The sequence below is a fragment of the Notothenia rossii genome (genome assembly GCF_949606895.1).
Source record: "Notothenia rossii genome assembly, contig: scaffold_114, whole genome shotgun sequence".
In the NCBI taxonomy this organism is placed as follows: Eukaryota; Metazoa; Chordata; class Actinopteri; order Perciformes; family Nototheniidae; genus Notothenia; species Notothenia rossii.
The window spans coordinates 110,245-134,199 of NW_027640278.1; the positions used below are offsets into that span (position 1 = coordinate 110,245).

Below are 23,955 nucleotides of genomic sequence, written 5' to 3' on the forward strand. Positions count from 1 at the left end.
TATCCCACACCAAAGTTAGATGAAAATGCTCAATCTTTTTTCTCTGGAAGGGACTTTGAAACTCAAATTACTAAAAAAGTACACAGTAAAAGTAGTTCATATTATGTTTGCAAGTAGTCTAAGAAGTACTAAGTACAAACATGGCAGACTCATAAACTACTTATGCAAGAAATGTTTTTTAGACCACATTAAAGTTGACAAAAATGCTCATTCTTGTTCTCTGGAGAGGACTTTGAAACTCAAATTACTGAAAAAGTACACAGTAAAAGTAGTTCATATTATGTTTGCAAGTAGTCTAAGAATTACTAAGTACACACATGGCAGTTTCATAAACTACTTATGGAGAAATGTTTTTTATCCCACGTCAAAGTTAGACGAAAATGCTCCTTCTTGTTGTCTGGACAGGACTTTGAAACTCAAATTACTCAAAAAGTGCACAGTAAAAGTAGTTCATATTATTTTTGCAAGTAGTCTAAGAAGTATTAAGTACAAACATGGCAGACTCATAAAGTACTTATGGAAGAAATGTTTTTTAGACCACGTTAAAGTTGACAAAAATGCTCATTCTTGTTCTCTGGAGAGGACTTTGAAACTCAAATTACTGAAAAAGTACACAGTAAAAGTAGTTCATATTATGTTTGCAACTAGTTTAAGAAGTACTAAGTACAAACATGGCAGTTTCATAAACTACTTATGGAAGAAATGTTTTTTATCCCACACCAAAGTTAGATGAAAATGCTCATTCTTTTTCTCTGGACGGGACTTTGAAACTCAAATTACTAAAAAAGTACACTGTAAAAGTAGTTCATATTATGTTTGCAAGTAGTCTAAGAAGTACTAAGTACAAACATGGCAGACTCATAAACTAGGGGAGACCCGGTACAGTTGAAACACGGGTTGGTTGTAACACCCTCAATATCTCCAATCATAAACAAGCTAGAGTGATGACACTCACTCTGCACATGCGCAGTTAGATGGTAAGATCGCCGAAATAAAAAGGAGCCACGTTTGAATATCTCACGTAAGTTATCAGCAAAAGTGTGTTTCTGAGGTCAAATATTAACTAAAATGATATGAGGTATTTTTTGGATACTGTCTTGAGTTCAAAATGTCTAGGAATCCAAACTAGTATTATTAGAATAACTGTTTTGTAAGCTACAAATATAGCTAGCTAAATATGGGTCAAGCCAGCAATCAGGCAGGTTCACAGGGGGTGAAGCAAGACTGGTGGTTCTGGGACGGTTGTAACGGGACGGTTGTAACATGGCACATTTACAATGATGGCTCATTTGCTTGAATGATCAATTGTTCATTCAAGCATTGATTGGTGTGCATTGTCCCTGTAAAAATAAACAGAATTAAATACTGTACAGTAGGCATAAAGTGTGTGTGTGTGTTTACAGTATGCCAAGTATCAGACAGAGGAAGACCGACAGGGGAGTGCCACTTGCTCTGCTGCAGGTGGCCTCAGGTGAAGTTCAGGATGGCAAATCATTCAGGGAAGTGGCAAAGTCCCTGGATATATGCCATGTCACCCTGTACCGGTTCCATAAGAAGAGGCTGAGGTTGGAGAGTCAGGGATCACACACACCCCCAAGAGTAGGCTACTGGACTCCAAAGAAGGTGTTCTCAACAGAGCAGGAGATGCTATTGAGAGACTACCTGATGGAGGCAGCTGATCTATATTATGGTCTCAGCTCAAAGGAGGTAGGTCATAATTAAGGTAGAATAGGCTATCTATAGGCTACTGAACAAAAGAAAAGTAAGTGATCAAATATATTGAGGCCTATAGTGAACAGACAAGTGAAATATTTTCCAATGTATATTCATTTTAGGTGCGGAAGTTTGCCTATGAATTGGCAAAGAACTACAACTGCAACTTCCCTCAAACCTGGGCAGAGAAAGAGATGGCCGGAGCTGACTGGCTCACATCGTTTTTGAAGCGGCACCCTACCCTCTCCATACGCAGACCTCAGGCTACCAGTCTCTCACGGGCTACAAGCTTCAACCGAACAAATGTGAAAAAGTTTTTTGACAACCTGTCTGCAGTCCTGACGAAGCATGAGTTTGTCACACAGGAAATTTGGAATATGGACGAAACCGGAGTCACAACTGTCCAAAACCCTGGGAAGATTGTTGCCAGAAAAGGGACGAAACAAGTCGGCAGTGTGACATCTGCAGAGCGGGGCACTCTCGTCACACTTGCATGTGCTGTAAATGCATTGGGGAATTCCATCCCCCCAATGATGATATTCCCCCGGAAGAAGTTTCATCTCTTCTTCACCAGCAATGGCCCTCCTGGCTGTATTGGCAGAGCAAATGGGTCTGGGTGGATGCAAGAGGAAGACTTTTTGGTCTTCCTCAAGCACTTCCAGAGCCATACCAAGAGCTCACAGGAGTCAAAGGTGCTGCTGATTCTGGACAATCACTCCTCCCACCTTTCTGTGGAGGGGATTAATTTTTGCAGGAGCCATGGGATCATCCTCCTCTCTTTTCCTCCCCACTGTTCTCACAAACTACAGCCCTTAGATCGCACTGTATATGGGCCACTGAAGAGGCACATCAACAGCCGCTGTGACAATTGGATGAAGACTCATCCAGGAACCACAATGACCATTTACGATCTGCCGGGCATTGTGAAAAGTGCCCTTCCTCTGGCTGCAACGCCATCAAATATCCAGGCAGGGTTCGCGTGCACTGGAATTTGGCCTTTTAATAGAGACATTTTCAATGATATCGACTTTGCTCCATCCCAAGTCACAGACCGCCCACCACCAGAACCTTCTACCAGTGCAGCTCCAACACCAACTGTGGCATCCTCTCCTCCACTCGCAGCCTCCTCTCTTACACTCGCAGCCTCCTCTCCTCCACTCGCAGCCTCCTCTCCTCCACTCACAGCCTCCTCTCCTCTACTCGCAGCCTCATCCCCTGTCAGGCCATGTGTGGAGCCTGGGACATCATCCTCTGCAACGCCTTTCTCACCCTTGTCCATCCGTCCACATCCAAAAGCTGGACCAAGGAAGCAGACCACAAAGGGGAGAAAAAGAAGAGAAACCGCTGTCCTCACAGACACTCCGATGAAAGATCAACTCGAGGCTGAGAAAAAAAGATCTAACGCAAAGAAGTCTAAAGCGAAGACAAAAATCAATTTCGGCCAAAAAACCATACCCAACAAGAAGCAGAAGATGCAGGCCTCATCTGATGAAGATGAGGCCCAATACTGCATTGTGTGCCTGGAGAGCTACTCCAGGTCCAAGGAGATGTGGCTGCAGTGTTGCTCCTGTAAAGCCTGGGCACACAAGGACTGCACAGATGGAAGTGCCTTTTACACCTGCCACAACTGTGAATCTGATTAATTCTGGTGTTCTGTTTTAAGTTCTGTTCAAGTTCTGTTCATTTTTCATTGTTTGTTGGAGGATGTGTGAAATCCCATTAAAATCTTGTTGCCTTAGAATTTGACAGCTTTCCCTATTTTTTTGTCATATAGTGTGAAAAAGGGTAACCGTTATTAAGATGTTACAACTGTGCCTGCATGGGTTACAACTGTCCCTGTACACAAGGACGGTTGTAACAGTTGAGTTTTTTTTTTAAAATACATTTTCCAACCTGTACTTATTCCATAAAAACATCTTAAAGACATTGTTTCAGTAGCTGACATATTGATAATGCATAATATAGCAAAATGGCTATCCAATTGTAAATGGTTTTTTACTTATTGGGGAAAAGCCCCAAAAGTGTTGCAACTATCCCTGGTCTCCCCTACTTATGGAAGAAATGTTTTTTAGACCACATTAAAGTTGACAAAAATGCTCATTCTTGTTCTCTGGAGGGGACTTTGAAACTCAAATGACTGAAAAAGTACACAGTAAAAGTATTTCATATTATGTTTGCAAGTAGTCTAAGAATTACTAAGTACACACATGGCAGTTTCATAAACTACTTATGGAGAAATGTTTTTTATCCCACGTCAAAGTTAGACGAAAATGCTCCTTCTTGTTGTCTGGAGGGGACTTTGAAACTCAAATTACTCAAAAAGTGCACAGTAAAAGTAGTTCATATTATTTTTGCAAGTAGTCTAAGAAGTATTAAGTACAAACATGGCAGACTCATAAAGTACTTATGGAAGAAATGTTTTTTAGACCACATTAAAGTTGACAAAAATGCTCATTCTTGTTCTCTGGAGAGGACTTTGAAACTCAAATTACTGAAAAAGTACACAGTAAAAGTAGTTCATATTATGTTTAGTCTAAGAAGTACTAAGTACAAACATGGCAGTTTCATAAACTACTTATGGAAGAAATGTTTTTTATCCCACGTCAAAGTTGACAAAAATGCTCATTCTTGTTCTCTGCAGAGGACTTTGAAACTCAAATTACTGAAAAAGTACACAGTAAAAGTAGTTCATATTATGTTTGCAAGTAGTCTAAGAAGTACTAAGTACAAACATGGCAGTTTCATTAACTACTTATGGAAGAAATGTTTTTTATCCCACGTCAAAGTTAGATGAAAATGCTCCTTCTTGTTGTCTGGAGGGGACTTTGAAACTCAAATTACTCAAAAAGTGCACAGTAAAAGTAGTTCATATTATGTTTGCAAGTAGTCTAAGAAGTACTAAGTACAAACGTGGCAGTTTCATAAACTACTTATGGAAGAAATGTTTTTTAGACCACATTAAAGTTAGATGAAAATGCTCATTCTTTTTCTTTGGAGAGGACTTTGAAACTCAAATTACTGAAAAAGTACACGGTAAAAGTAGTTCATATTATGTGTGCAACTAGTTTAAAAAGTACTAATTACAAACATGGCAGTTTCATAAACTACTTATGGAAGAAATGTTTTTTATCCCACACCAAAGTTAGATGAAAATGCTCATTCTTGTTCTCTGGAGAGGACTTTGAAACTCAAATTACTGAAAAAGTACAAAGTAAAAGTAGTTCATATTATGTTTGCAACTAGTTTAAGAAGTAGTAAGTACAAACATGGCAGTTTCATAAACTACTTATGGAAGAAATGTTTTTTAGACCACATTAAAGTTGACAAAAATGCTCATTTTCGTTCTCTGGAGAGGACTTTGAAACTCAAATTACTGAAAAAGTACACAGTAAAAGTAGTTCATATTGTGTTTGCAAGTAGTCCTAGAAGTATTAAGTACAAACATGGCAGTAAGTCATAAACTACTTATGGAAGAAATGTTTTTTATCCCACGTAAAAGTTAGACACAAATGCTCCTTCTTCTTCTCTGGAGGGAATTTTGCCATTCTCAAAAAGTACACAGTAAAAGTAGTTCATAGTATCTGTGCAACAAGTTTATCAAGCAATAAGTCCTAAAATTATTCTCATAAATTACCCTGTTCCTCAATTGCAAATAATAGAAATGAACCACATGCCATCCTTTACTTTGAAATTCAGCTTCCCAGAGGTGTTTTATTGCATTACCGTAAACCTGTAACTAATCGCGCACTCGAAATACAGGGGCGGCTGGTTTGACCACGCAAAAGTGAAAGACGGCTGGCTTGACCGCAGTACGTGAAGACACGTTACGCTCGTTTTGTGTTCAAGGAACCTGTCCTTGGCCAGGAAAAACAGGTACTCGCTTGTTTAATTATTTTTGCAGTCTAGATTTAATATTCTTTTTTTAAGTGAGAAGTTGTCCGTCAGTCGGACTGACGGACTGACGGGTGGACTCTCTCTGCAGACCCATTCTCACAGCGTTTATCAACCTATAAACCTTTTTCTTACTCAATATCAAGCCACACGTATTGGCCCCCGCTGATTGTTCCAAATTGACCAATCCAAGGACTTCCTCACACACACACACACACACACTCAGTGCAGGCAGCTCTACTGATTTCTGCTCCCTGCTGCAGGCTGATAACAGACAGTTGGGATCGCGGCGAAATTCTCTCTGCAGACCCATTCTCACAGCGTTTATCAACCTATAAACCTTTTTCTTACTCAATATCAAGCCACACTTATTGTTTTTATTTCGGCTGTGACTTTGTGTGTGTTCAGGTTGAGTTTGGCTGTGTTTGGCTGTGTATCGCTAAACAAGGAAATCACACCTCCACGGAGCTCAGCGCGATTCACAACGTACCGACCAATCAGAGCACACTGGGCTCACAGGGAGGGGGGGGGGGAGCTGCAGCGATCCGTTTAGTGGAGAAAGTGAATACTGCTGAATACACATACTTTACAGAGATGCTGTATGCGAAACCAATGTGAGTTTGGAAAATTGCACAGTATTTTTCTATTTTAGTATACCTCAACAATGGAATTATGATCAGTGGAAATGGCCATGACACCTCTCCTTTAAGGAAAGGGAAACGTCTGAAATTACCATTACAATAATTTTTACATAGGCATCATGATTATTACGATTATTCATTAATGTAAGTGAAAAAGCAATGAGCCACATCATTCTGGAGAACAGTATAACGTTTGAGAAGTTATATCTCTCACAGGCTCCGCCCTCTACTGGACTCTATGGGTACTACCTTACCCTGCGAGCATTCTCCCACTGAGACTTCTATAGACATAGCCGGCCTTGGGCGGGCCTACCTGAATGCGCGCGCATCACACCGTATAAAAGGAGGCCTCGCATCCTGACTATCATCCTTTTCTCTTCAGCAGCGGAAGTGATTCCACGAGAGACTGAGAAGTTTGAAAGAAGAAGAAAGAGTTATCATACCTCAAGGGAGTCGCCACTGCTAGAGACCCGGGCCTGTCCTTCGTGCCCTGGCTGAAATAGCGAGCGCCGATCCCCACCACCTTTGCTTCGAGTGTTTGGGGGACCAGGATATGGCCGAGGCGGTGCCATTCACGTTCGCCATTCCTTCTGGGTCTGGCGTCCATGGAAGTCCACCGCCCAGGACCGTACTCTCCCTGGATGATGATCATGGCGGCGGGTGTGTGGGGTACTCACTCATTGCTAGAGATGCCCCCGCCTCACCAGGTCAGAGCAATTATTGGGCCGCAAGGCTGAATAAGTAGCTTGGTCCACGGGCCTCGCCCCAGGCCCCCCGGGACCGGTGCTCGGTGGCTTCACATGATATAGGGCCGACCCTACTTCATCACAGGCCGCCGCCGCTGCCCGCCGTGTGATGTCCCTGGGATGTCACGCCGCGTGGCACTTTCCAAAGAGGATCGTGTTGATCTCCTGGAAGCCCCCGTGTTTACGGAAGGGCTCTTTGGATCGATCTCCTTGCTCACGGGATGAGGAGTAGTCGCAGCTTGGCTGCTTCTTGCCCATCCCCGGAGGAAGAAACACTGTCCTACACTCCCCGCCCCTGCTGTAAACCCCAGTATAGGGAGCCAGCAGGTGGGCGTGTGCACGTGAGTGGAATAAACCGAGTGCTGTCAAAGCACTGTGTGTGTTCAAGAGACGCTATTGCCGGCGTGCTGTTGTCAGAAAACACACCTTGCCTGGTATAATAGCTCCGATTAATGTTGTTACGGAGATCCCATGCCCGCGGCGCCCTCCACCCTTCGGCCCACCCCACCCCGTGGAACCGGCGTGCTGGCACTCACAGGGACGGGCTTTCCGTCTTTACGGCGACTGGCGGGGGGGAGAAAATCTCTCCGCCCGGGACGAAGGGGCGAATCCCGCCTCCTCCCTGTATAATGCACAGATCACTACGTTTTCTACGAAGAATGAGGTTGATCTGTATCCAAATCTAAGTGTCTTTTGTTTCCACAAGGCTACACTTTTGAATTTGTACAGGCTAACCGTACAAATTCCCCATTTGCTGCCCCAGCTGTAGCTCCTGTAAAGGAGGTGGCTAGTGGGCATGCGCAGATGAGAGGGATGAACCGCAGGGAGTGCTATCTAAAGGAGAGCGCTATGTGGGTACAGGGACATTATGGCCGGCGTATTACTGTCAGAGAGCACACTACGCCTAGAGCAAAGACTCCAATGCAGTTTACCGTAGTGGTAAAGGCTGCATTATGGCGGAGCCCGCACTCACACAAGAGCGCGTGGCGGTGCGTTCAGGGACCTTAGTAAAACACACTACGCCTATAAAGACTCCGATTAATGCTGTTTACCGTAGTGGTGAGAACAGCATTAGGGTGGAGCGCGCGCTCACACAAGAGCGCGCGGCGGTACGTTCAGGCTCCTCAGTAAATAATCAGCCCTTCCTGTGTCAACCCTCCATGGGCAAATCTTCCCTTCGCGGGGAGTTTTGCGGCAGAACGGGTCACCAGAGAGTATCACACCTTTATAGCTGCGGCCCCACAGCTGAGGGCTTGTCAATTAACACAATGTTCTGGGGAATGGAAACTCAGCTGTGTGCTAACAAGGTGGAGGGACCGGACGCTGAAACGGGGCTATTCACTCCCGTTTTGCAGCGTCCCACTGTGCCATATGTCTATACACTTTACCACTGTATCACATGGACCACTGTCTTGTGGGTGTCCCACACCCACCTCTTTTTATGGGCATGCGAGAGGTAAATCTGTCCTCCCAGGAGGAGATGTGTTTCCTCTCAGCAGAGATTCAGGCTCTGGTGCAGAAACAGGCTGTGTCTGTTGTGCACCCTCAGCACAGAGAAAAGGGTCTTTATTCCATGTACTTCCTGGTTCTCAGGAGGACAGGGGAAATCAGACCTAATCTAGATCTCCGCACCCTGAATCGCCACATTTCCTGCAGGAAATTCTGCATTTTAACTATGAAACAGTTACTGGGGCTTTTGCAGCCAGGCGATTGGTTCACCACCATCGTCCTGAAAGACGCGTACTTCATGTAGAAATGGCTCCAGAGCACAGAAAGTGTCTGCGTTTTGCCTTCCAGGGGATAGCCTACGAGTACACCAGGCTGCCGTTCGGCTATTCCCTATCGCCATGCACATTCAGCAAATGTGTGGGGCCACAGCGCTTCAACCGCTGAGCGCCCATGGCATGAGAGTTTTCTTTTACTAGACGACCTCATAGTCATGGCTGGGTCCCGGGAACAGGCAATGTTTTGCACAGCACAATTGATCACTCACCTAACCAAATTAGGCTTTGCGATCAATTGAGAAAAGAGCACCCCCATACCTCACCAACAGGCGTTGTAGTTGGGAGTGGTGCTCGATGCAGGCGTGCTACGTGCCACCCTGTCAGAGAGCAGAAGTACTTCCCTTCTCCGGGCGGTTCACAGGCTGCGACAGGGGGTGACAGTGACAGCTTTAACTGTCATGCAGACTTTGAGCCTCATGGCGGCTGCTCACATTGTGGTCCCGCCGGGGTTACTGCATATGCGCCGCCTGCAGAGCTGGTTCTCCAGCCTGCGTTTGGATCCCAAGAGGCACAAACGGCGGCTAGTGACCATCCCCCCCTCAGTGGAGGGCATCCTCCGGTTTTGGAGGTCCCCGGCTCACCTCCGGAGGGGGTCTCCACTGGGACGGATGACCTACATCACAGTGTTCACGGACACATCCAGAAGAGGATGGGGAGGGACCTGCCTGAAGAGGGCTATAGGTGGGCACTGGGCTCTAACAGAGTCTCGACACAGCAACCTCCTAGAGCTACAGGCGGTAGTGTTAGTCCTCCAGCATTTCATGCCCCTAATTCAAGGGAGACATGTAATGGTCAGGAGCGACAACAACACTACAGTGGCTTATATCAACAGGCAGGGCGGAGTCCGCTCCATCACCTTGTTGACCACAGTGGAGAGGCTGTGGTTATGGGCTTCAGAGGTGGAGTTATCCCTGAGAGCCCTCCATATCCCGGGACTGGAGAACAGGGTGGCCGACCTCATGTCGAGGGGCGGCCCCCTGCCAGGCGAATGGACGCTTCACCCGGAGGTGGTGAAGCAGATCTGGGCCCAGTTCGGGAGAGCGAAAGGGAATATGTTCGCCAGCCGGCACAATAGCCACTGTGCCCTGTGGTTCTCCATGGCCCTGGGCGACGACCCGCCCTTGGGGGTGGACACGTTTGCACACGAGCCATGACCAAGGAAGCTGCTATACGCCGTTCCACCGATGCGTCTCATTCTACCCCTCCTGGGGAGAGTGAGGCGAGAACGTCTGTCAGTCATCCTAGTGGCTCCGGACCACGTCGGGGCGCCGTGGTACACAGAGATGACACAGATGAAGGTGGGCCAGCCCTGGGCGGTTCCCCAGTTCTGGGGGGCGATGTCTCAAGAGGAAGGTGCAATCGTGGCGTTACCCACTCTCGGGCAACCTCTCCAGGCTTGGCTCCTGAGAAGGACAGGCTGAGACAGGGTGGATTGTCTGACAGTGTTATTCAGTCTATCCAGGCAGCTAGAGCTGGATCCACCACAGGCCGAGGTGGCTAGGATTCCAGCGATGGGGTGAGGAGAATAGAGCCCCTATCTTGTGAGTTAGGCTCTATTTTTTCCTTCTTACAGTTACTGGTGGACAGAGGGCTTACGCATTCAACAGTGAAAGTGTATGCAGCAGCCATCTCGTCCTGCCATGAGGGATTTGGCGGCAGGTCAGCCTTTAGTCAATCACTGATGTCACTGTTTTTACAGGGGGTCAGGAGGCTGCACCCAGTAATGCACGCCTCCACCCCGCAGTGGGACCTGCCCCTAGTGATCGGAGCTCCGGTCTCAGAACCATTTGAGCCTCTGGAGCTCTCCTCCCTGAAAGCACTGTCATGGAAGACAGCTTTGCTTCTTGCCTTAACGTCAGCCAAAGAAAGTGTCCGAGTTAACCTCTCTGTCGGTGCCCCCGAGCTGTTTACTAATTCGGGGTGACCGGATTGGCGCGACACTCAGACCGAACCCCTCCTTTGTGCCCAAGAGCCTAAGGAGTACGTTCAGGTCGAGGGCTATTCAGTTAGGGGGTTTTAGTCTTCCCCCCCATGGTGGGAACAGGGAAGCTAAACTGCACCTCCTCTGCCCGGTGCATGCGCTTGCATGTTATGTGGAGCGCACGGCTGCACTTAGACGCACCGAACAGCTGTTCGTGTGCTTCGGTGGCGGGGTGATGGGGAAAGTTCTGTCCAAGAAACGCCTGGCAGGCTGGCTCTGCGAGTGCATTGCACATGCCTACAGACAGGCAGGGAGAGCCTGCCCCACGGGGGGCTCGTGCGCACTCCACACGGGCTGTGGCTGTGTCGACAGCCTTTTTCAACGGTGTGAGTGTGGAGGATATATGCACAGCGGCGTCTTGGTCGACGCCAGGCCCATTCATAAGGTTTTATCTCTTGGACATGTCTGGCTCTTTCTCCTCATCTGTGCTTGCTGGGGCAATACAGGATTTGTGGGGGGGGTTGTGGGTCAGTTGGCATCTGACCCCCTTCCAAGACGTGATGCGCCTTCGCCTTTCCCGGGCCCTCTGAGGGTCCCGGGATGGGCGAGGGGCGTGCTGGGCCCTTACAGGGCTGGAGGGCTGCTCTCCTCCTGCCGAGAAGACCAGAAAAGCTGATCAGGGGCAGTAGGGTGGAACCCACTGTACCCATAGAGCCCAGTAGAGGGCGGAGCCTGTGAGAGATATAACGTTGGGTTACGTATTGTAACCCTTGTGATATTAGCACAGGCGGAGCCCTCTACTCAGGGCACTGTCTGTCCTATTCCGCTCGCTGAAGAGAGGTGTAGGATGATAGTCAGGAGGCGAGGCCTCCTTTTATACGGTGCGATGTGCGCGCATTCAGGTAGGCCGGCCCAAGGCCGGCTACGTCTATAGAAGTCTCAGTGGGAGAATGCTCGCAGGGTAAGGTAGTACCCATAGAGTCTAGTAGAGGGCTCCGACCATGCTAATATAACAAGGGTTATAATACGTAACCCAACGTTGTGCTTGCGATTAAATCTGGTTTTGTAGGTCAAAGAGCAACATGAGCCCAGTCCAAAAAGAGTCCACCATCATTGTTCTTGTGACAGAAACTCCTGTGGGCATTGCAGCCACATAAGCAGTGACATCATGACGTGGCTCCTCTTGGCTCTGGATGGTGCAAAAGCAAACTGGTTCTTAAAGAGCAACTTTTTTTTTACTACATTTATGCTTAACCTTGCCTGAAAATTACAATTAAAAATGTTAATGCAGGATTTGATATGTTTTACAAGACATAAGGGCAGGAATTCAGAGGAAAATTTTGAGCTCTGCTTCTAAAAAAACTCATACGTCAAACGCGTCACATTACGTCACATGGGGGAGCAACTTTCTCTGACTCGTTCTCTGTCCAATCCGCGGTAGTAGTTTGTAGTTGGTTTGAGCGGTTGTGATTTAGTGAGCTGGTATTTTTTCGGTAATTTTACATTGCATTTCACCATCTGGAGTTTGTGCAGGTTGTGCAGGTTGCACAAACTCCGGCCTGTCAGGACATCGAGTCCACAGTTTCCCTCACGGGAAAAGGACCGGAGCTAGTGTTCGTTCCAGGGTGCGTTGTGCATCCACCTCCCTGTAGCAAATACTCTCCACAGCTTTATCAGGAAACCGTATTACATCTCTCTCCCCCCCTTCGCTGCTCTCTCTACACGGCACCGTAAGACGTAGTGTGGAGTTGCATGAGGTAACGCTGTGGTGGCTGTACTGCTCCAGCCGTCTCCTTTGTGTTTGTTTGTTTCCCCCTGTCTGTGTTGTTTGTGTGGGCGTGGTGGCTGTCACTCCTGGCTTCCGGCTCAACCTCCACTCACCTGCTGCAATCAGCTGTGCACCCTCCCCGACTACACACCTGCTTTCCATCAAGCCATTTACAACGGCATATCAACGGAGGCTCCACAACCTTTCTCCGCCAGATCGTCAAGTATCAGCTGTATCTCGCGTCTCCCCTCCGGTACACAGCAGCGTAGTGTGGAGTTGCATTAGGTAACGCGAGATACGGCTGATTTGCGCATTAGTTTCTGTTATGGATCAGTATCAACAGTCCTGCCAGTAACGTTACTATATTAGCAATACTACTTTAGTTATAGCCTGACATATGATTGCTAACTTTACAATGTTGTGATGTGACTTTCGTTAGCTAACATTAAATGTAGCTCACGCCGGTCACTCACCAAGACTGCTCTGTTCTCCACTGGTTCTCCACACACCAAAGCTCCATTTCTCTCCTATGGCCGTTATTTTTTCTAATCCTTGGCTGCTCCTTGTCTCTTGGACGCATAGCAGGCTCATAATTATAATCATATGCATTTGAATATATATTTTCAACCTCTTCTGTGTCAAAACTAGCATTTTGATCCATGTTTATTCATATGTTAGACCGGCCGCTCTCCCCCACGTTATGTCACACGCGGGGGGTCACGTGCGGAGGCTTTTTTATGCGGTAGTGAAAATGTCTTACTAAAACGACTCCATATGTCACTGTAGTGTATATTTCTGTATATCTTTTTGAAAATCTAGGGTATTCATTCATCATTTTCCTACAAATGTATTCACTGGTGTCTCTAACCTGCAAGTTGCTCTTTACGTGTTCTGCATGTTGAACCAACTGCGATCCAAACCAGCCCCAACAGGGAAATAGAACGGAGCTCGTTTCAGTGGAAAAAGGGGCGTCACACACAGGCATGAAAAAAATCTTGAAAGATCTTGATGCTGGGCGTGTCTGAAGCTTGGCGATTTTTTGCGAGCAACGCCACCAACAAGCAATCACATGAATCTCCCGCCCCCGACATACAAAGCAATAGCAATGTTAAAACGAAGTAAACTGGATATAAACTCCCCAAACAGGCAAAAACCTAACAGTTTCACCCACTGTTTCTGCCATCTCCCTCCATGCCTGGTTCCTCCGGTTTGTATCCCGGTAAATAGTTCTGGTCGTAAAGAACCGGGTGATTTGCTACCGTAATTTCTCGTTTGGAATATGAGGAAATGAACTGCGGTCTGGCTCTCCCAGCTTGCACGCGGTTTAATTGGCTAGCGCTTGTAGTGGCAGGGTTTGCATAAACGGGATTTGATTGGCTGATGCCAGCTTCGAAAGCATTGGGAGCATCAAAAGTTGAACATTGCTCAACTTTTGATGCTCACGATGCTTGCAAAGCCATGCTCCGCTCCCCACAATGCAGTTCGGCGAAGATTAAAAAACTTCTATGTCACCCCATTCAAGTGAATGGGCGAAGCTTTGAAAGATTTTTTTCATGCCTGTGTGTGGACGGGCCGTAAGGCCTTTCCAGTCACGATAGCTGCTTTTCTAGTTAAATACATCATTGTTTTCTGTAAGAAGGCTGGTTGAAGTTGTTGCTTGGCTGTCAGAAGGGAGTCACTCTTCATTGTCCCCTCTCAGGCACCCAGGCATCACCAGCGGCCTGGTGAAGGGAGCGCTGTCCGTCGCTGCCTCTGCCTACAAAGCTCTGTTCACTGGACAAGGCCCCACACAGGTCAGATTACACCAGGCATCTTATGTCATACCTCATGTTGTTGAGAAGTCCCTAAAGTGCTAAACAAGGAGTGGTCATGATCCCTATCCAAGTCCTTCAGTATCAGATATCTGCCACTACAAAGGCCAATCCGGTACTTTTTGAAAACTTTTTTTTAATTTCCTGTTTCTGTAAATTATTGATAACCAATGCACATCACATTAGACAACATTGGCTGCAGAGAGACACTCTCATTTATTTTAGGGGCACTTTAGCAGATATAATTCTTGCTGTCTCAATTCAGATAATTCCCACTGTATGTCATACACTGTTGCAGTGCTAGTGATCCTGTAGTGTTGTTTCAATCGGCTGCTGTGCCATCACAGGAATTGACAATCTAGCAATGACGAGCTAGCTAGCTAGTTAGCAACGTTAGCGGTGACAAATCACTACAAACCGCTCAATTACCCAAAACAATTAAAAGTGGCTTCTTCAAAACACGTGTAGCTGCTAAATTACTTAAACAGTAAATAAAAACACATGTATAACTTATATTTATATTGTTCTGTGATTTCCATAGCAACAGCAACTGAACACGCTACTTCGGCTACGTAGCTAAGATGTGTTATGAGTACACAGTGCGTTTTTCCATCCTACACATTCTCTCCAGTAATTACAGAAGTCTGCGATTTGAGACACAACATCTGTCTTTAAAATTAGTGGCTGGGTACTGGTGTAGTATTAACACGACAATAGAAAAATAGAGCATTACTGAGCAACTAATGTTAGCCTAAACTTAATTTTAAACAGTACAGCCGTTCAGACAGTGGCATAATACAACACATCACTGTGGATATGCTTGTGAAAAGCAGGATTTCTTTGATATAATATTCAATATTTTTGGTTTATAAGAGTTTAAGGTAGAGCCACATAGTTGGAACATTCGGCATCAACATGTGTAAAAAACCCAAAGCTTGGATGGTTCCTTTTTTTCTTCGTACATTTATGGGAGATTTGGTTTCATACAACCAGTTGAAGCATTCATGGACGACTGCCTCTTGTTTCTCTGCAGCCTCCTGTGGATGCGAACACCCAGGAAACCATGATGGCCGTGCTGGTGGAGATGGGTTTCGGGGACAGGCCACTGAACCAGCGGCTGTTAAAGAAATACAACTTTGTCCTGCTGGACGTGGTGAACGAGCTGGTGCAGATGACTGACAATGACTGGTACTCTACACGCTACTGACAGGAGAGAGAGAGGAAGAGGAGAGGAGATGACACCAGAAATGATGGATGAAGAGAGATTAGAGGAAAGACTGGAGGAGAGGATTTATTTCTGCTCATCTCCCTATTTGCCTTCCTCTTTCTACACATCTCTCTTCTGATTGGTCCAGTTGGAGACATTCCAGCAAACTCTCTGGGATATCGTAGGGCATCAAACACTTTCTGTGGAGATATGTTTATCTTAGGCTGCTTCGCACTGGAGTTTTAGAGATAAAAGATTTTTCCAGTTTCAAAGGAGCTCTGTGTAGCATTTAGTATTTCTTAAAATCAAGCCCACCTTTCCCATGAGCCTCACTGCGGCCTGCAACAAAACCATTCGTCTATTTGTTTTGAAAAGCAACCAGAACTAAAAAGTTGGTAAAAGCCTTCAGGAGCTGAAAATATGTACTTTAATGTGACACAATATGCTAACAGGTTCAAATACGAAACAGTTTCAACCCCATGCTGTAAAGTATTGTAACAGATTTGATTAAATCTAAGATGCAATTTAGTGGTAAATATTCAGAAATTGTTAATTAAAATGCTACACATAGCATATTCCTGCTTTGCCCTTTTACCTGGGACATTGATGAAGTACAAATCAGAGAGATAACCCTTGGTATGGATGTTCGCAGCACGGTTCCTTTGGTACCAGTAGTCACATGATGGTCACTGACTGAATATCCACATTGAAGTCATTCAAGCTTTTTCTGTGCACCAAACAGCTCAGAGCACTTCCTTTAACAATGTGCTGTGTCAACATGGTGGCTCCTGTGTTGGGTACCTTCTCTAAAATGCTAACAGGTCGGATAAGTTGCTTTTTTGCCAACATTCAACATCGTCTTTATGTCACATGTATTTGTTTACATTGTGCAAAATCCAGAGTCACCAATGTATATTTTCCAAGGATAAAATGGACCTTATCTGCCATAGAGTTAATTAAATAAATAACCTGGTTCCGGGCAACACAACACTAGGTCCACGTTGCTTAATATAGGGTTGTGGCCATTTAATACTTAAAGGTCCCACTTGGCCAATTCCATTGTTGAGGTCTACTAGAATAGATTTACATTGTTCAATGTTCCAAAATCAAATTGGTTTCTCATACAGCATCTCTGTATAGTATGTGTATTCACTCTGTCCTACACACCTTGTTGGAGCTCCTGCCCCCCCCCTCCCTATGAGCCCACTGTGCTCTGATTGGTCAGCTCGCCCACTCTGTTGTGATTAGTCAACCACCGTTACAGCTGAACATCAGTGTTTATGTTTTAAATGGCATTTGTTAGCAACCAGAAAATGACACCAGTAATGACAAACAGATGAGAATGCTGCGTGGGTTCTGGGCGCCGTGTTTGCGGGACGTTGCAGGGCTCGCTGCTCCGCTCATTGGGGCTCGAGGAGCGGACAGTGTGAGCTGGATTACTGTTGTTGTTTCCTGGTTGTTGTGTGGGGTCTGAGCAGAGAAAAGATAAGGCTGAGTGAGTGTGTGTGCGTGTGTGTGTGTGCGGAGCTCCGCGGATTGGTCCATTTAGACCAGGGATTGGCAAATGGCGGCCCGGGGGCCCCCCATCTCCTCTTAATGCGGCCCTCTGATTAATTTATAAACAACGTAATAAATTTAAAAAAAAATGTATTTTGTAATGTTTTACTTGTAGTTCTGATACGTCCACTAGACTCCTAGTTACGTCGCGAGCTGCGTACATGCCAACCTTTCCAAATCCAAAAGGGGTAAGTTTGCGCGCGGCAAATGTGCACGCCCAAATTAGGTAATCAGACGAAATGGAACCCCAGTAATTACATGTATAAACCATGTGTTTAACATATATTGCATCATTTTATGCATTTTTGAGAAAAAGTGGTAGTTTGGTAAACAGTGACATCAACGACATGTTTGGTCTGTAATATGCCCGAAAAGTAAAAGAATGGGAGATAAATATCCCAAAGTCTCCACATTTTATTATATTTTTTATGTGTTTCTGGTAGGGCTTTCAAGTTAACGCGTTAATAAACGCGTACATGATTTTGTTCGCAAAATAATCTGTGACACGTTTGTGTGTATTGTGTTCACTTTTCATATAAACTTTAAACACAAGTCATGTGCACGGAAATGCTGTTCAACCATTGGTCAGACATTAAGGGGGTAAAAACGGAAATCCCGGCAATTTCTACCGGAGCCTCCGCTATGGAGCATCGGCACTTTCTGCAGGTTATTCTCATGCTGCTGTTAATCTGGAGATCAACAGACACTAGTGGCCCGCGCATATGATTATATAATCAGACAACGTCTGTTAAACACATATAATGAGAGACGTTCTGCAGTAAGGAGGGGCGTTTCACCGACGACAGGTGTTCTTAATTGTATGTAGCTGACGGAGCATTTTTACTTTACACGACACTGTTCAACACTTAATTCTGCTTCACTCTTTAACTAAACAACCGCGGATGTCTTGAAAGACTCTTTCGCTAAAGAGGAAATCCGCGTTCTTGTGACACGTAAATACAACGCTTCCTATGTTTTGGTGCGGAGTGCGTTCACACCAGCAATGAACCGCTCCATCCAAGTTGCCCATCCCTGATTTAGACCAATTGGTCTATTTGGATTTAGACCCTATTTACACGGGAACGTTTGCGTTTACGCACCGTATGCGTTTTCAAAAACGTATTCCGTTCACACGCATTCGATTCATTTAACGTGTCCGTTCACACGAGACCGCTGGAAATGCTGGAAACGCCGTAGTACATATGCCAGGCCTGTAAGTGGCGCTGCTGTCGCCACAAAATACACCAAAAGCAGCGAAGAAGACCCCGGAGCATGGTTGCCATGGTTGCCCTTCTGTTTATTCTCCGCGGTGGACGGCGTGTTCTCCTGCTGTATATCTCTCCGGTAGTCCACCAGCAGATGAAAAACACCCACCTCTTCGCCTCTTCCAAGGGACGAGGGAACCGTGCGGCAGAGTTTCCGTTTACATTTTTTTCCGCCGGTCAACATGTCCGTTAAAGTTTAAATCTTCCTTACAAAATTAGAAAAGTGCCGGTCAAAGGTCTTCTTTGTTATTTATTGAGCTTTATAAAAAAATGATAACGACTCTGTATAATAATATAAGAATAATAAAAGGAGCCTCTCTTTTCCTCCCCCTCTTCTGACAGCCCAGCAGCTGATCTCTGAGCAGGAGACGTGGGGAGAGGGAGAGGTGGGGAGAGGGAGGCGGGGCTATTTAATCGTTATCAGAAAATTATCGTATAGAGGCGAGTACACGGAGCCGTTTGACCCCCCAGAGCGTTCCGTTTGCAGATCTATCCACCTTGGGACCCGTTATCATTTTCAGCTTTAGGCCTGGGTATTACTTCATGTAAACTCTTGAAGATTTACTAAGTACAATCAGGGTTTGGGAACATATGCATCATGTATAAGGGTGTCACTAGACAAGCCAAAAGCATTGTAGCTTTAGACAATTTGTCAAACAATTTTCCAAAAGTGTTATTAGAAATCCCCAGGGCCCAGGAGTTCAAAACCTTTAATCTCAATCAGATCCGATCAGATTTTGAAATCCCATTTTTTGTGATCCAGGATCAGACAAGTCGGCCAGATTTTTTCCCTGTAGTTCAAAGCAATTCAGGATAGGATCACCCTGATCCAGATTACGACTTTTCAAGATTACTAGATCCTGAATATCAGTGCTTTAATCCTACCGATCGCCATCTAGTGGATATGAAAAATAATACAAGGAAGACAAGAGACCACATTGCAGAGACATCTATAATGTCTAATTATATTTTTAAATTTGAAAGGTGATGACAGATGGACTTTTTTTTTGTTGAAGATATTTTTACTAAATTACATTTGTGATTGACAATCTTTGTTGTGATACTTTTATGAGCATAAACATTTATGTCATCAACATTTGGTTGAAAATAAAATAGGCCACCACAAACGTGAGCAAAAATGGAAAAATAAAATGTCTTTCCCATGAAGGCTAAAAATGGTGTATTATTTCAGTCAACAAACTTTGCCATCTTATTTAAATTTAAATATATTTTAAAATAAATTGCACAGTACATTTTGATCTGGTAATCCACTGGAAATCCACCCCTCTGGTGGGATCAGGATAATCCAGTTTTTTGGGATCAAACTGATCCCAATCCTGTGTTGTCGGTTTGAACTACTCGTTTTGAAGATTCGATCCAGATTAAAGCTTGGATTGGATTTCCTGATCTGATCGGATATCAAAGAGATCCTAATCCTGTTTTTTGGTTTTTAACTACCCAAAATCCAAATCTGATTTGATCAGATAGGGATTCAAAGTGTTGAACTCCTGGGCCCAGATGTCCAGATTGTGATATAGAATTACATTTAGTCTGGAGCACTGGAGCCACCTACCTATCAGTCCTGTTGGTAAAGAGCAGGTTTTTTATGTGCTTGGTATTAAGTGAATACATGTGCCCACTAAGGTGCAAATCTCTAAGAGTATAGATAGATAGATAGATAGATAGATAGATAGATAGATAGATAGATAGATAGATAGATAGGTACTTTATTGATCCCAATTTGGGAAATGTTTGCGTACGGCTGCATTATTGTCATTCATTTATTGATTTTATCTCACTGTACTGTGCATGATCTACTGAAGCGTATTGGAAGAACATCCCCCTTTAGACTCTGGATTTGGTGTTTGCACTTAAAAGCTACGGGACACAGATACCGTTCAGTAAACAGTCTTTTTAAATAAAGTTTGCCTTTCACACACATTCCCTGGACGTGTTAGCTGGCTAAGGATCCCAGACTGAAGGTCTTATTCTTCAAATAAACTATTTGTCTGAAGGGCATCATGCAGGAAGTTACAAATAAACACAATTACACAATTTGTTCTTATTTTTTCAGAGCCCATTGACATATGGGATTCACCAATGATTTATTTTAGCTCTTTCTTTAGGTACGGTAAGAGAGAATTTTACTAGTTGTCGAGAGCAGAATAAATCTTCACTGTCCACAAATTGTTTGTCCAGTTAAAAAAATGGTTTTAAAACTTGAGGAACATAAAATAACTGTTAAAATATGCGTAACGTCTAATGTTTTGAATGTATATATTTATAGATATGAATCAGCTCCAAAATGACTGAACATATGTGACGCAGATCTCACCTGATCAGTCAGATTGGGGTTAGCTACGTCGGGTGGAATCCCCTCCGCACTGTGTTCTTATCATTGAGCTTCTTTCTTCAAAATGGAACGGTGTCCAGGCTGATATCCTAAACCTAAAGGATGTGTACATTACAGCTCTCCAAACTTAAACTGGAATCAGTGTAAAAACGTGAAAACGTGTTTTTTTCCCTTCACAAATGTAAGAATATGTACAGAAGTCTGTAGTTGGAAGTAGGCATGGGCGGTATCATTGTTTTCATACCGTCATACCTTGCTGACATCATACCGTGGTATACGGTATATCACGGTATCAGTCCCAATTTAAGGGGTCATTTCTCACTATATCAACAGCCCCACCAAAAATATTTTCCACCAGCCGCCACTGATGGTATGACTTGGGTCGACTTGAGTGAGGTGGCGTTCGGCGGCAAATAGATGTTTCGAACGGTATATTATATGTTCGGTGTAAAATGCAGCCCGAGCCGGTAGACGCTCGCAAAGTGCCGCGACGTGCGCGCAAGTGCAAAATAAGGGCTGCATACATGACACACTGTGCAAATGGGACATTTTGAGATCGGATACAGGACGCGTTTGTAGATGTCCGACGTTGTTTCCATAGTGAGCTAAGTTAACAATATATCATCATATATAGACATTTTCCGGGAGTAAATACTTGACTTATAGAATAAAGTTTGCTATATTCACTAACTAGTTTGGCAATATTATTCCGTGCATGTGTTAAAAACCTTATTTCCATTTGATTCATTGGATTACTCGCGTGAATGTTTAGCACGTAAATGCTTTCGTTTTTAAAACCGTCCGACCTCGACTACAAAACCATCAACCAGTTGGATAGGATTAAAAAATGTCAACACTCACTCACCCCATCTTAAACATTCCCAAAGAAGTGCCTCTGTCTCTCGTTGTGCTGGATGAAGTCACTGGCGACGAGTAAACCCAAAATAGTCCCAAACAGGCGCAGAGGCATTTTTCTTTTTTACTAGTTGTCCGAGTTCGGGGCCGGCAAATGCTGCCGCCATCTTGCTCAGCTCAGCTCTGTGCTGAGCTCTGAGAGCGGGAAAGACGGACTGCTCTCCCCTGCCCTCTGCTGGCGCGTGCTGTGCATTACAACCAATGTCGTCCCTGTCAAAACTCCGTGTCAGTGTAATAGAATGAAACACATCTGTGATTTGGCGCACAGTCTGTGACGTCACGGTATTGAAAATCATACCGACGGTATTTCGAAATACCGTAATACCGTCATACCGCCCAAGCCTAGTTGGAAGCTATGACTATCAGCTGAATCTTTAGTTTCAAATTGTTTAGGGTGCTTTTGCTTGGAATGCCTGAAGACTGTTTGGTGATGATGTTGTATTTAAGGCTTATTACATGGTGATTGGATTTCTGCCGTATGTGTGTGTTAGTGTTTCCTTTTGTAAAAATGTTAACAAGTTGATTGGAGAAGATTTGGGGTTGGAGTTGAAGACATCCTTTAATAAAAAGCTTGTAGGATTATAATTTTGTTCATATGTTATATATAATGTAAATCAGTGGTTTAAAAAAACTTGATATGATAATTCAGCTTTTAAGTTTTTGTCCTATAAAAGTCACTGTCTTTAGTGATCCATAAACACAAGAAAGTTAAAAGGAATAGTTCAACATTTAAGGAAATAGGCTAGTTTGCGTTCCTGGACATTGAGTTGCTACCAAAAGAATGATACATTGTGCATAAAGAAATGACCACATAACCCTATTTAAATATGTCTTGGTGAGAGATATTTGGAAATTCCTTGTGAAACATGGAGGGGTTATTTTTTGTTTTGGAGGTGCCCCTGAGTTTTCCTGGGGTAAACTTCAACTTATTCCAGAGTTTCTTGTTCATAATGCATCATTTATTCACTGAACTGACTCTGACCACAGTCCCTTTAAAAGACATGAAGTGGGTATTAATGAAACTTTGTTGCACGTGTCTGATCCAAACTCCTGCAGGGTGAACGCGGTTGAAATGTGCACTGGATAAAAGTGAAGAGATTCTTATGATGTACTTTAAGTCATTTTGCTTTAAATTAATGTGTATGTGTTCCATAAGCGATGGGCAAGGGAAGTATTTTCATATTGGGGTATGAATACATGTCAAGTATTTATGGAGGCTAAAACTGGATCATTTTTTCATTTTTTTTCTGTGTTGCACTTTATGAACATGTACAAGTCAATATGTCTCCAATTAAAGTCATTACACTGATGCAGTATGACTGTTTCCTGTACCTGTTTAGACATTTTTAGACATTAGTCTGCTAAAGGGAAGCATGTGTGCCTTAACATACTGTACAAAACTACAACTATTACTTTTTATATATCTTTTAACACATTTTAATATGGGTTTTGTCAGGATGTGTTTGACGTACTATATTAAGTTTTTTTCAACATTATATACTTGAACTTTTCCGTATTTTTGGAAATATTGTACTATGACTTTTTAATGATATTTTCAACATTTAAAAAAAAAAACGCATTGTCCACAATAGAGGTAATAATTGTCAGCTTGTGCTTTCTATATCCAATGATCATGACATGGTAGTAAAAATTAGCCCCACCGGGAGTAAAATAAAGTCACTTTCTGGTTAAAACTGCCATTTTTTATTCTGAAACTCAGCATCCTCAATTACCCCCAAAACCACTCCAAATGTGTCCAAATCGGCCAAGTCATTTTATTTTTAATATTGTTCACATAGGCTTTAATCCCATTCATTTTAATTAACACAATTTATGCTAATTGTGCAAATTGCCCAACATATGCAAATTAGCATCCTGCAGTTTCTATTTGCTGGGGACCAATACTATATATTTCTTTGGGAAACTCAACATTTCAGGGTTAACTCAGATGGTAACTACACAAACATATTGAATACACTTGATGAACCAGCCTTATTTAGAGACTAAGTGATGCCAAAGAGTTTTACTTTGAAAGGTGTGACAGGAAGTGTCACACCTTGATAAACACCAAGAGACTTGATCTAACTACTGTGGCTGCATCTCAAGTCAGTTATTTTCATTTCCTCACTATCACCGGAATTTGATTTGTCTGCGGCATCTTCAGTAGTGTCCCATGGCCCTCATTTCTACCGGAGGATCGAGGATCGAGGAGCGATAATGGAGGAGCGATAATCGAGGAACCAGCAGACCATCCTCCGATGAAATCCTCAGACACTCGCCCCGCTCCCATACTGTGTATCGCTCCCTGATTTGACGATGCAGTGCATGCACTGATCTGATGCTTCTTGACCATAGACTGTGGCTGCAGTCGAATAGTCAAAAA

At 44.2% G+C, this 23,955-nt stretch overlaps 2 protein-coding genes across 2 annotated transcripts in view; both read left to right on the plus strand.

Moving 5' to 3' along the window:
* The window catches only part of LOC307026859 (next to BRCA1 gene 1 protein-like), a 131,648-nt gene extending 108,766 nt beyond the window's left edge, over positions 1 to 22,882 (plus strand). The window contains exons 21-22 of the mRNA XM_079694996.1: positions 14,164 to 14,257; positions 15,309 to 22,882. Of these exons, the coding sequence (XP_079551122.1) occupies positions 14,164 to 14,257; positions 15,309 to 15,482 (268 nt within the window). The 3' untranslated portion in view covers positions 15,483 to 22,882. The remainder of the gene's footprint in view (positions 1 to 14,163; positions 14,258 to 15,308) is intronic.
* On the plus strand, positions 875 to 3,454 carry LOC307026860 (uncharacterized protein). Its single transcript, XM_079694997.1, has 2 exons — positions 875 to 1,707; positions 1,836 to 3,454. Exons 1-2 carry the CDS (start codon positions 1,405 to 1,407, stop codon positions 3,354 to 3,356), a joined length of 1,824 nt encoding a protein of 607 aa, XP_079551123.1. The 5' UTR covers positions 875 to 1,404; the 3' UTR covers positions 3,357 to 3,454.
* Positions 22,883 to 23,955: the final 1,073 nt, after the last annotated feature.

Bases quoted from the DNA above. Each gene is read 5' to 3' on its own strand.
- LOC307026860 (XM_079694997.1), top strand. From the start codon at position 1,405: ATGCCAAGTATCAGACAGAGGAAGACCGACAGGGGAGTGCCACTTGCT. The intron at 1,708-1,835 runs GTAGGTCATAAT...TATTCATTTTAG, and splicing joins ATGGTCTCAGCTCAAAGGAG to GTGCGGAAGTTTGCCTATGA.